At 35.5% G+C, this 13911-nt stretch overlaps 1 protein-coding gene across 7 annotated transcripts in view; it reads right to left on the bottom strand.

Annotated features, from left to right (window-relative positions):
* Positions 1-13911, bottom strand: part of LOC126969336 (cAMP-specific 3',5'-cyclic phosphodiesterase) — a 607232-nt gene that overhangs the window by 267667 nt on the left and 325654 nt on the right. Inside the window, exon 1 of one of the 7 annotated variants that reach the window (XM_050814717.1) lies at positions 3086-3334. The exons of the other annotated variants lie outside the window; for them this stretch is intronic. Within the exon in view, the coding sequence (XP_050670674.1) occupies positions 3086-3240 (155 nt within the window). The 5' untranslated portion in view covers positions 3241-3334. Of the gene's footprint in view, positions 1-3085; positions 3335-13911 lie in introns of those variants that run through there. 7 annotated transcript variants of the gene reach the window in all.

The raw sequence follows: 13911 nt of genomic DNA, 5'->3' as shown, positions 1-13911 counted from the left end.
TATAAATAATTATTATTTATATTTAAAAAGCCAGTGATGAAATACAGAAAGCCGACGTGGTCGCTAACTATGGGACTTATGAGGAAGCTCATTGTCTCTCAGCGGGCAATGGAGAGGGTTATGCTAGGACTTTCCCTGCGAGATCGAATCAGAAATTGAGAGATTCGCAAGAGAACCAAAGTCACCGATGCCCAAATGCTTACGAAACTGAAGTGGCAGTGGGCAGGGCACATAGCTCAACGGACAGCTGATGGCCGTTGGGGCAGTAAGGTCCTCGAATGGCGACCACGTACCGGATCGTGTAGTGTTGGAAGGCCGGTCTGGCCAAGATCACCGGAATTCGTTGGATGAGGGCAGCGCAGGACCGATTGTCATGGCGATCTTCGGAGGAGGCCTTTATCCAGCAGTGGACATCTTCCGGCCGAAATGATGATGGTATTAAATAATTAATTTATTTATAATTATTGTATATAACCACATAAATGCTAGTACTTTAATACGTGTGAAATTATTCCCTAACCATTCAAAAATATTCTAAAATGTACAACGTTAATGTTCAAGTTTTTAGTTCTGCCGGCACTCTCGGAGTGCAACCGGTTATTACAACAAATAGCTGTTAGTGTATCACATAAACGTTATTAAATACAAATTAATTTATCAAGCCGGAACGTGACCATCGGGAGAGCGTGAGAGAGTCGTTGAGTAGATTTTTCAATAAGCGAGTGGAGAAGAGAGCTCTCCTCTGTCGAGTGTCATCAACCAGCGCCAAGTAAATTGCCAATTACTATGTCTGTTTAAAAGGTTTCAAATTTAGAGTTTTATACGACATTTACAGATTATATTAAAATTAAGAGTTTTTTTAAATAGGATAAATTTTTAATATTATTCTCTTTATTAAAATTTCATCTTATTTTCTACATTTATATATAACATATTTATAAAAAAACAAAATATTACAAATATAAATATAAAAATTAGAGTCCCGCCGGCGTTGGTTCACGACAATTCCGCCGGTGGTTAGGACGATAGACTGAGGAACTTCCGCACGATGCGTGCCGTTCCCAAAACAGCTGCTTTCTGTTACTGACCCTTTATCCAGTTATTAAGTGAGAGCCTCTTGAGATGATGGTCAAGGCTCTTTGCTATAAGAACGTTTACGGAAACGACTATCGGGACAATTATTGTTGAATAAACATCTCACATGTCAGTAACCTCGTGTGCTAAGTCTAGGTACTTCGACAATTTATCTATTTCAGCTTTCACAAGGTTATCATCACACGGAACGGTGATATCAACAATAAATGCCCGAAGCTATTACTATTATTATTATTATGAGTAGGGGATTTAGATGGGCCTGTCCTCGACTTCTTGTGTCTTAAAACAAAGAGCTGTGGTGAGATTGAGGCTACTGATTAGGAGACTTTTGCGGGGATTTAAATTGTATTCTCTAAACCTTATTCCTTTTAAGAAGCGTAGGATCCTCAGAAGGTCCAGGCAGGGAACGTCCTCTGCTTTGAGTGAAGGTGTTTTAAAGACACCCCAGACTGATTCTAGCAATGGCCTCGCATTCCAGAAGGATGTGTATATAATATTGTAAATAGGGTATAATATTGAAAGACAAAAATTACAACCCATTGGGAGATTAGCATTATATTGTATACAGCATATAACTGCCGCAGACCTGAGAAGAACGGGCGCAAGAAACTTAGCGGCGTTCTTCTTTTTTTCAATAAAATTCCAATACAATCAAATTTAAATTAATGGCGGTCACTCCATTTCCTTAATTTGAAATATCATTAAGAAAGTCTTTTATGATAAAGTAACTTTTTAATTTCGAAATACAGTTTTTGTGTCGTTATAGCTATCCGCAATCATAATAATAAACTGTCTGCAATTATTTTGGCTTTACGAAGTGGCCAATACCGCACATAGTTTCAATGCTGAATCCATAACTTGTTACCATTCCTAACTGCGATTCAAGTGAGAAGAATTTACAATGTTAGAATAATTTATATTTCTTTATTCAGTGTTACTGTCTTGCGATGCAGTTTTTAAAGTATTATAAATTAATAAATTAAACAAATAAATCAATAACCACTAGAACCGACATTAATCAAAACTTACAAAAGATTCAGTCTCACCCAGTGCTCTGCGCGTCCTAAAATAGTTTTCACTTAAAAAATTAAATGAAAAAAAAACGTTTTATTATTAAATAAATTTGGTAGAAGTTCCGTTTATTGATGTCGTATCTGTTGGACTTATTATTGTTGGATTTTAACTCAATAGGTTAGACGAAGCTCAATAAAATATTATTTGTCTCTTAATAAAGGTGGACTGTTGAATAATTAAGACGTAAATCTTTATTCTGGTTGACGTAGAAGTTTTAATATAATTTATAAGACCGTGGGTTTATAATATACATGTCGTGGACCGAGCAACAGGTAACAAATTCGATCCCATATTGTAAATTATTTTTAAATATTTATAATAAGTTAATCCAAAACGGCATTGTATTATTACACGTCTTAACCTTAGTTTGTAAATCTCAACAGAACTTATAGCTTTAATTAAAAATTCAATGGATTGCGCATTATTTATGTGATGGGCTATAGTGATTACATGTTTACTATCAATTTAACTCAAAATTTATGAATTAAATCATTCTATAAAAATATCTATTCCGTTAATATGGAACAAGGTAGAATGTTTTATATTTGTTATAATAAATCTATCCACATCAGCCAGAGGCAAGGCCCAACCTTGCGAAGTTAGGCTACATGTGTATACGTATTTATAAAAAGGGCGAAAATTTAATCATGGGTTAATACTCACTCAAACTCAAACACAATGCGCGTATTAAAGCTTTTACTTTGGTAGGTTGTAAAGGAATAAATCGTGTGCCTAATGTACCTATTGAATAACTAGGTTTTATCATATATTATAGGTTTTATTATATTTTATTATAAAAATTGTTGTTTTATAAAAAGGGCACATAGTAAGATATTCCCACGTAAAATGCTACAAGATTTCCTAATTTGTGAAACAGCGCCATCTAGTTTTGTCGCATGAATACCAATCAACTCACCTAGTTTCAGAGCCGACAACAGTCCAGCCACGCCTTCGGCGGATGGCGCGGACTTCAGCACTAACTACACGGTCCCTTGTCCTTCTGTGTCGATTCGCATTAATTGTCGACAAGAGGCGACTAGCGCCCTCTTCTAATTCAGCAATTGGTAGCATTGCAAATAAGTTTCAGACTAACAATGTAGATGTCACTATTCTAGTAACGGTCACATTTTCACAAATCACTAGAGTTCGCAGAATACTATAAAGTAGCAAATTTGATCTTATTTATCTAAATTATTTATTTGTGCTTCAGTGCTTGGAATAAGAAATAGAAATAAACAACTTCAGGGCACTCTATAAATCTTATAAGATTAAAATTTAAATACTTATAATATTTATTTGTTTTAGTTCTTTTTTTGTTAGAGGGGGCAAACAGGCAACAGTCTCACGTGATGGGAAGAGGCAATGGACATCCGCATCAGATCATCAGGGGTCAAGAGATGCGTTCTATTCAAAGATCTGGCACGTGGTTTATTTTAAGATGCCTAAAGAAATATTATTTCTGTCTCTTTGTTTTTGAAGCGTATCTGCGGTAAATTATAATAACGGTTTCTTGCGTCAACAAAAGCTTAAAACTGATTTTAGTTTGTTATATTTGGAATCATTTGGTTCTATTTTTATTTAATTACAGGTTTACTTAAAGGCCTCCAATTATATCTTAGGACTTCGATCAAGTATATAATTAAATATGCTAACATAGAACAACATTATTTTAAGGGATAATAATTTCTAATTTTCCTATCTTTAAACCTGTTCTGACCTGTAAACTGGTCTTATATTTTTTTATTATTGATGGTATTTTTCGTCGTTCGACGTCATATAGAACATGACATAGTCAATTTAAAAAAGGGCCAATTCCTGATGTTATCTTTTCATTAGTAATACTTTATTTTTTTCGTTAGTTAAAAGTTAATTATGCTATAATTATCAATTATTTATTGGTAACAAAGAGATGTCATTTAACTTATGATAAGGTGGCAGCGTAATATACGTATGGTGATGCTACGGTAGTTGGCAAGAGTCTGTAAAGGAATAGATAGATGCCAAATAGGAAGCCTAGTTAGGTTATCAAGTAAGATAAAGTATCTTTGGTTAGTTCTCGTTAAAACGGGATTAAAATAAAGGTGAAACTGGCCCAACATGTTAACTTTAATATTTTCAGTAAGTATATCTGAAACTTTACGTCATATGAAGAAATAATAATTTTATAAAACACTGGGTCTAAGATAAAATAACATTCTCACTATAATATGAATAAAACTGTATCATTGGTTACATTTAACATATGATATTTCTTACATATTATTATTACAAGGCCTAAAAGTCATTTTGTAAAGCTTTGATGTAATATATTCAGACGTTACGGTACATTAAATGTGGCATTCATATTTGATATTTGCAAAATATTCCCGGAATATGAAACAAATTGGTAAGAGATCTGTTGTTACTTGTATTTCCATATTTCATAATATGAGAAAGAAAATGATAGTGATTTTGTCATAAATCAAATGAAATTCTATTTTTAATATAATTATATCTGTATAGATTTATAAAAACCTTCAAATTATGAACCATTGTTGTTGCAAAGTATATGAAATCTACGAATAACATACCAAATTTGCTACCTTATTAATTATTATTGAACAAAAAACACTTCACTACACTCCGAAACAATATTAGGTAAGTCAATTATATTAATAATTATATTAAACGTCTCTGTCACCACTGGAGATATGATTGCTCCATACCTCTTCGATTTTAATTATATCAAAGTTATATCGGCGAGCGCATGAGAGTCGATGCGCGTGCGCCACACCGCGTTTACAAACGACTATCGTCCGTATTGACGAATACTATTCTCGTCAAATTTATTGGTGAAATTTACAAAAAATGCGCTCATAATTCTATGTCACTTTTCTGCTTAAAATGACTTCTAAATGTAATTTTTTCGTTAAAATACACACTTGATCTTACTTAATATGTCTTTCTCCTGGTTGAAAAAGATAAAGTAAAAATCTCACTACAAATTGGAATGCGAAATAAAGTTTAAGTTGTTGAACTAAAATTTATTCAAAATGTCAAGTGCTTTATCCAAGTAGTCTAAGTGAAATCTGAATGTCAAAATTCTCTCTCTAACAGTAACTAAATGAGGCAATGGACTGAATTATTTATTTCTAGCTACGAAATTACACTATTGTTAATTTTTTTTTTAAATTAATATATAAAGCGCAAAAAGCTGTCAATATTACCTTTTTGAATAGCTAAACTTATTGTCTCTACAGAGAATGTTTTGCCTTGTGCTTCTCCATGGCATTAAAAGAATAGGGAAGTCCCAGGCCTAAGGATGTAGTAAGAGGAGACTCTGTGCATTTACCGGTATGAGTACCGGTAAATGCACAGTACGGTAGAGTATGGGTAACACAACGGTGCCTTTTTCTGCCTTGAAACAGTTATGTGTAAGCATTATTTTGTCTCGATGTGAAGGGCGTCGGAACCAGTGGAATTACCGGGCAAATGAAACTTAACATCTTATGTCTCAAGGTGACGAGCCCAATTGCTACCGCTCAGAATTTTTGGGTTTTTCAAGAATTATGGGCGGCACTGTATTGTAATGGGCAGGGAGTATCAATTGCCATCAGCGGAACGTCCTGCTCGTCTCATCCCTTATTGTCATAAAAAAAAACAAAACTGTTAAATATTTTAAAATTTCGATTGAGAGTCGTGTTCGTACCGACGGTCCCATTTCAAAGGGAAGACTTAATATAATATGGATGTATCAACGACCATGAGACGCATAATATAAGAATGATAATATATTAAACCTTTTATCACTATCCTACAATTCAGATTGAAATTATAATGCTACCGAGCACATTAACAGAATGGATCGAAGAATTATGCTTCCGAAACTTTAGCTAAAAAGCTTTTAGCGTAGAATAATGAGAAGTCCAATTATCTCTTGCTGCAACTCTGAATAAATTTCCTTTCATTTTAGTTGCCATGTGGAAATTCTCGTGGTTTTCACAATCTACTGGGTCCATTTGCGTTTTTTTTTAATTCATATTTATTTTATAATATTTAAAGATCCTTAGGTACTCGTATGTTTTCCATAATTTAAGCTGTAATCAAAAACTGAAAAAAGCTTTTTTTATTACGACTAACTTAAGTTTTATTATAAATAAAACTTTAATTAACTTAACTTAGTAATGTCTCTTTCAACAGACGCCTCCTCTAAGGACTTCCATTTTATTCGGTGTCTAGCTACTCTTATCCAGTCCTCCCACCTTCTAATCTTTCTACCTTTCCTTCGTTTCCCGTCTCTTGAGTACCATTCTCTATCGATTTTGTCCATCTCTTTTTCTTTTCCCTCAATATGTATAATAGAAGAATTAGAAGCTATAATACATGTTCCTAAGGATATGACGGAACGATGGCTAGACGGATGTCCAGCCGTTTGTAAGATTAGCTTGATATTAGCCATTAGCTATTTTTATTAATATTATGACGACCCATATAGCCGAATGGTTAGTGACTATGCAATATAATAATTTATATGATGAATATGGATGTTTGTTTCCGAGTCATGGATGTTTATACGTGTTTTTATGTATGTTTAAGTAAGTATTTATTAATATATATATACATAGTAGAGGCTATGCCTAGATTGGGGCAAGATAATTTGTATGAAAAAGTGTGTCAATATTTTGTTATTATTATTAGAAACAGACACTAAAATATGAATTAATTGCCAACTTACTGGGAGTTAAGTCCATTAATGCAAGCAAGTTTAAATTATTATGTTTTTCCAGGAACCGTGACCAAAAAGGTTCCATCCCTCAATCAATCCTGAATCTGTATGTCAGTATGTCAATCGTAATTACTAAATCCATTTAAATAACTTTAGTTTTGACAATGTGAAGCAGAGTTTCAAGTGATCATTCAGTTACCAAATAACGCCCGTTCACGAGGATGACGCATGGACCAGCCATCGCCTCCGTCCACCATATATTCGGGAGTGAACTACCCGCCCCGAGGGATGGGTTATCGAAATACCAAAAGAACAAATGTATTTATCAAGCTCAACTTCGCGATTTAGGATTGCTATTGAACAATTCTTGGATAATGAGGATGATAATGAAATGAACTGAAATGATATGGAATGGTAATAAAAAGTTACAGAAGTAACGTGTGTCTTGTAGATTTGATGTTAGCGAAGCTACATACAAAAAAAATCGATCGAAGAAGCTTGTACAATATGCGATACGCGTCTCGCGCGGCGACGCTAGTCGTAGTAGACATCTACCGTAGATGTCTACTTATTCGAGGCCTCGACTTCTTTGTTCTCTTTTTTTTTATGGAAATGGAGGACAAACAAGCGTACGGGTCACCTGGTGTTAAGTAATCACCGCCGCCACAAGAAGTCACAAGTTTCTCCCGGCACTGGTCGACAATTTCCCTAGAGAGACCTGCATGGCCCGTGTATACGGCATCGCCCGTGCTGTCGTCTGCATAGCAATGTATATTAGAGGTGTCCAACATATCTTTGATATGCAGAAGAAACAGTGAGTTGTCATCACTAGTTTCAGTACCGCAGACTTTCGCTATATGGCCAACAGCGCAAAAATGGCGAATATCAAACAGGCACAAAAGCACTTTGACAGCCACCAGTCCAGTGGTAAATAGTAGAGGTCAGTGATTGTTGCTGCTACCAATTTTGATTGACAAGTGACAAGACAAGATAATAGGACCAAAATTAGCTCCTCAGTATTAAGAATTTTAAATCAGCAAGCCTTTAGCTGACGGACATATTGACAAATCAAAATTGGTCTCGCATTAACGACTGTCAGCTCGTGTATTCTTGATAATGTTATGTACGTATTTAGGCTCATAAGTAAATTTCCTAGAAACTATCGTAACCATAATGATAACACCAGAAACAGGCATAGAATTATAATGCCTACTACTGACGTCGTATTGGTAAATTTTTTGTGAGATCCCAGAAAATGTTCAACACAAATGTATCACGAAATGTTAAAGAATTGTAAAAAAAACTTTGTGTGGTAATGGTTACTATAACATAAACGAGTTTCTTTATGATACCACAGATTGGGAATTGTACGATATTATATTATAACCATATTTTGTATGAAAAAGACCACTGAGTTTCTTGCGCCCGTGTTTCTCAGGTCTGAGGCATACTTTTTGGAATGCGTGGTAGCTTATGACTTTCAATAAGTGATATCGTATACTATTTTGAATAAAAATATTTAAATTTGAATTTATACGTTTATATAATAATATATATTATAATTTTAATCTTTTATTTTATTGTATTATATTATTTTTTATGTATGTTTAAGCATTTTAATGTATGTGTATATTTAAGACTATGGTAATAAAGGTTGAAAAATTTGCAACGCAAATTATCTTTGTAGTATTTAGTATCTATTTGCGAACTGTAAAATTTTAATACAACGAATGATTAATATTGGTGATATATAATGTGTTTCGTCGTATATGAACAGAAGAGTTTACGTGTTCGAGTGACACAGAAATAGCTTCACAGAAGTGGCAAAGATTCAAATATCTCGGTACTATCTCCACATCACACAATCTCATAATTTCACAATACTTAATATTGCACATGGAAATATAATTAATAACTATGAATAAGTAACGATGCCACATTGTACGGTAGATTTGGACGTGTTATTTACAGTAATGAGTATATATATTATAATCTAAATGCTTGCCAAGACATATAGATATATCCATATGGTATTTGCCAAGACTTTGAAGTTCTGTTTAGAGAAGAAAACTTTTAAATGACGATAATCTATTAGTTTACGACAAACGACCTGAGGTGTGAACGTTATCTTTCAATATAATAAACAACATGTCTGAAATAATATTGACATTGTTTTAAACATAAAAACTGGAACAACGGTACTAAAAATACTCCGGAGTTGGAAGGAAATTGGTTACATATTTTGGTTGCTTGGAAAAATAGATCTTATGAAGAAATTAAATAAAGCATTGACTCTCGTTCACTGATACCTCGTGTAAAGAGAAGAATATAATTAATATACATATCTTAGTGATTTAAAAAGGTTTTAAACTACCTATACGATACAGTAGTTAGTCTCTCAATCCATTTTTCGTGTCAAATACTCCACTACACGACAGAAGTGATAACTAATTCATCAAACGGTTCAAAACCCACTAAATAAAGTGCCAAATCGTGGAGAAGGAAGTTTACAGCGCAAAAAATTAGGAAAACGGTTGACCTTCAGGTCCATCTCTGCAACTTCCCGCTGATTCCATACCTAAACGCTTCAAATTGAACTTAAGGCGAGGTTTTCCCAACACTTTAGGCAAAAAGTGCTCGAACGTATATATCTATAGCGTTAGATATACGTTCGACACGGGCATGGCTGAGACACTAGCCAAGCAATGCGGGTCAACGACCCCATTTCGAGCTCAAAAATATAATTTGTGTCATTTTGACCTATTGGAGCTCAAAGTGTTAGCTGTTCTATGTTTTTGAGCTATTTATAAAAGAACTCAGAACATGCTTAAGATCAGGTATTCAATTTCCAAGTCATTTGAAAAAATCATTCTGAAAATCATGTCTGATAAAAGTTTAATGAAACACTTTTTTTTTAATTTCAAACGGCGATAACATTTGAATTAAATGAACTGATTTTCAGGTGGTTGGTGGATTCGAGGCCTCGCTGCGCGGTTTTTTGAGCCTCATAAAGATCCTTCGAGTTTCAATTTATAAAACTAGAAATTAAAAAACAGGGCAAGCTTCCTAGGACCAAAAATTCTAGAAAATAATTTTCAATTAGTTTAAACCAGGAATAGTGCTTATAGCTTAGTAAAAAATGAATTTTGTTAGCTTCCGCGTCATTTGATTGGTTGGCATTTAAAATGGTGGCGCTTGTACCATTGTTATATTATCTCCATATGACATTTTCTTGATATAAAAATATAACGATTAAATATCTTTACATAATTATGCAGCTTATTAATGTAATGAAATATTAGAAGCATAAGTAAATAACTATTATAACTCATTAGTATGACAATTACCACGAGCCAACAATAGGCGATGTCATAAATGTCGACAACATTAATGAAGTATTGGTAATATAAGGCAAATAGTTCACCAGTGGGAGTCTCCTTTGCACAGGATGCCGGCTAGATTATGGGTACCACAACGGCACCTATTTCTGCCGTGAAGCAGTAATGTGTAAGCATAATTGTGTTTCGGTCTGAAGCGCACCATAGCTAGTGAAATTACTGGGCAAATGAGACTTTACATCTAATGTCTCAAGGTGACGAGCGCAATTGTAATGCAGCTCAGAATTTTTGGGTTTTTCAATAATCCTGGGTGACACTGCATTGTAATGGGCAGGGCGTATCAATTATCATCAGCTGAACGTCCTGCTTGTCTCGCTCCTTATTGTCGTTAAAATAATATAGTGTTACAAACAAAACGGTCTCAAGAAAAAACTAAAAACAAATAGGTATTCTGAAAAAAAAAATCCCATTATAAATTCTCAGATAAACCCGGGCAGTGCTTTAAGGGAAGGTAATTTTATCATAATATTTTGTTTTGGATCATATTGTCTGTGTTTAAAATTAAATGTACTACTTAGTAATTTACAATATGGAAACTGTATATAATCAGTTTAAGGCTAAATGGAGGCTTATAACGAACTTAGTGCATCCGCGTGTTGCGATGTACTGCGAGTTAATACAATAATCTCACTTTGATCTAGTTAATATAGTAAAATCTGGACCTGTAAAAGGTTTTATCAAGCTTTTATATGTGTAGGCTGAAGATATAGCATACACAGACGAAATATTATGGGCATCAGAGATAAGTATATATGGGAGGACCAGCAGGACAAATGAAGAAGTCTTCCTGGGAATATGGTGGATAGAAGATATGACAGGAGGAAGCTTAGGGATAGAGAGAGCAATGGAGAGAGATACATAAAAGGCATTTCTCAAAATTGATTCCTTTAGAATTCTTTTTGATATAATTTCTAATATACTAGATACTACTACCGCTTCGGAAACAAATGGTGCACTGACAGAGAAGTAGTGGCGCAAGAAACTCCCCCAGTGTTATTTTTTGCGCTTTTTAATAAAAATTACAATATTGTGATGTCATTGCTACTGCTATAAAATTATCATAATCTAGTCCCAGGCTATCCGATCACTTAGATATTCAGCTGTGAAGTAGTAGGAATTATTTAAAGTTTGAATTCGCCGACATAAGGAAATAATAAAATTAACGCTTTAAAGAAATTCATAAAATTTTAAGATTGAACGGCTACAATGGGGACTACTTTAGCCTCACAAGAAATGTTATAGTTGCCTAGCAACTCATTTTTCCTGTGAGGGTTTTGAAACGGGACTCTATTAAATATCTCGTTATCTCAATGCAAAAAATAACAATACAAGCCTTCAAGGAGTTGCTGAAATATAATTATTTTGGTTTAAGATAAATTTCTTAGCATTTCATGGATTCAACGTGCGGATGACATCGTATAGCAGACTAACGGCCGTTCCCAATATTCAGTCTATCTCTTACTTGAGATTAAAATCGTAACTATCGTTGACTTTTCTGTCCCAATAAACTTATCGCCGGTAACTCACCTGTATACGTTGTCTGTCAATGGGACGTCGTATAGCTTACCAGTGATAGAAGTTTGTATGGAAATTGCACTTCACGCGTCCCAATATACGGCGATAAGGGTATATTGGGCCAGCTTCAGATTATTGACAGCTAATTACTGACAGTAGAAGGTAGTAATTTATCTCTATCTGTAGATAGTGTATTAGGAACGCCCGTAAGTAACTCCGAAATATACCCAAGACTCGTGTGTAGGCTTAGAAGCTCCCTTACCATATACATTAGCACTTATTTACTCTTCATGTTGCCCTCGTAGCAAAGTAATGAAAAAATCTTTGAGAAGAACATCTTCTCAATTCAGGTGAAAAAAGAGACGGTACAGTGCGAGCAGATATAGCTGAAAACATAATAATTTAATAATGAAACTATTTTGTATTTATCTTTGGCTATTAACCTATATTATCATCCCCACCATCTGGATGTGTGGCGGTCCTCTACAGTGCGGTTTTCAATGAGCTTTCTCCCTCGTACTACAACGCTGTGGAATGAGCTTCCTTGTGCGGTGTTTCCGGGACGATACGACATGGGTACCTTCAAAAAAAGCGCGTACACCTTCCTTAAAGGCTGGCAACGCTACTGTGATTCCTCTAATGTTGCAACAGAATGTGGGCAGCGGTGATCACTTAACACCAGGTGACCCGTACGCTCGTTTGTCCTTCTATTCCATAAAAAAAATATTAAATTATTTTCTTTAATCTTATTTTTAGTAAATCTTAATCTTACTTATTATCTTTAAAAGTCATTGTTTTCTAATCTGCATGTAGCTAGGTGTTCATGCTAAAATTTAAATGGTTAGTTAATATTTATTAATGCGGTAATAAAAAGTTACAGAAGAAACGTGAGTCTTATAGATTTGATGTTAGCGAAGCTACTCGTATATACAAAAAAAAATCGATCGAAGAAGCTTCTACAATATGCGATACGCGTCTCGCGCGGCGGCGCTAGTCATAGTAGACATCTACCTTGAAGTCTACTTATTCGAGGCCTCGAGTTCTTAATACTCTTTTTTTTATGGAGAAGGAGGAAAAACGAGCGTACGGGTCACCTGGTGTTAAGAAATCACCGCCGCCACAAGAAGACACAAGTTTCTCCCGGCACTGGTTGACGATTTCCCTAGAGAGACCTGCATGGCCCGTGTATACGGCATCGCCCATGCTGTCGTCTGCATAGCAATGTATGTTAGAGGTGTCCAACATATCATTGATATGCAGAAGAAACAGTGTGGGCGGCAGCACACAGCCTTGGGGCACTCCAGCGTTCATGGGCTTCGGGTTCGAGCAATAACCGTCGACAACGATCTGTGTGCTGCGCCCAGTGAGGAAGCTGGAGGTCCACTTGCATAAGCTCTTGGGAAGCCCAAATGATGGATGTCTTGAGAGGAGCGCCATACACGATCAAAGGCCTTAGCTATATCCAGGCCTTCCCCCATTGCTTTCAATATATAATTCTTCACAAAATCTAAGAAAGTTCAAAATGTAAGTAGTTAGTTTATTAACAAATTTAAATGCATATAATAATAATAATACTTTTCTCGCCCTAATCATCGGCAGAATTGTCGTGATACTACACTCCATGTATTTCAGCCGAAAGACGTTCACTGCAGGACAAAGGCCTCACCCAAAGATAGTTATGACGATCGATCCTGCGCCGCCCTCGTCCAACCTACTCCGGCCACCTTGACTAGATCATCGGTCCATCTTGTTGGGGACCTACCAACACTACGTCTTTCGGAACTTGGTCGCCATTCGAGGTTTTTACTGCCCCGACAGCCATCTGTGCGTCGAGCTATGTGCCCTGCCCTTCTGCTACTTCAGTTTCGCAACTATCTGGGCTATGTCTATTACTTTGGTTGTCCCACGGATCTCTTCATTTCTGCATGCATTTGCAAGGAAACTCCGAACAAAGCCCTCTGAGCGACAATGAGCTTGCCATACTTAGCGATCACGTGTGCGTTCCGTATATCATCACTGGCAACACGCACTGGTTAAAAAACCTTCGTCTTCAGACACCGGGGTATTTTGGATGAGAAGATTTTAAGGAGCTTCCCGAACGCTGCCCATCCGCATGCATATTAT

The sequence above is a fragment of the Leptidea sinapis genome, chromosome 1 (assembly GCF_905404315.1).
Source record: "Leptidea sinapis chromosome 1, ilLepSina1.1, whole genome shotgun sequence".
In the NCBI taxonomy this organism is placed as follows: domain Eukaryota; kingdom Metazoa; phylum Arthropoda; class Insecta; order Lepidoptera; family Pieridae; genus Leptidea; species Leptidea sinapis.
This window is presented reverse-complemented; position numbering and strand designations above follow the sequence as displayed.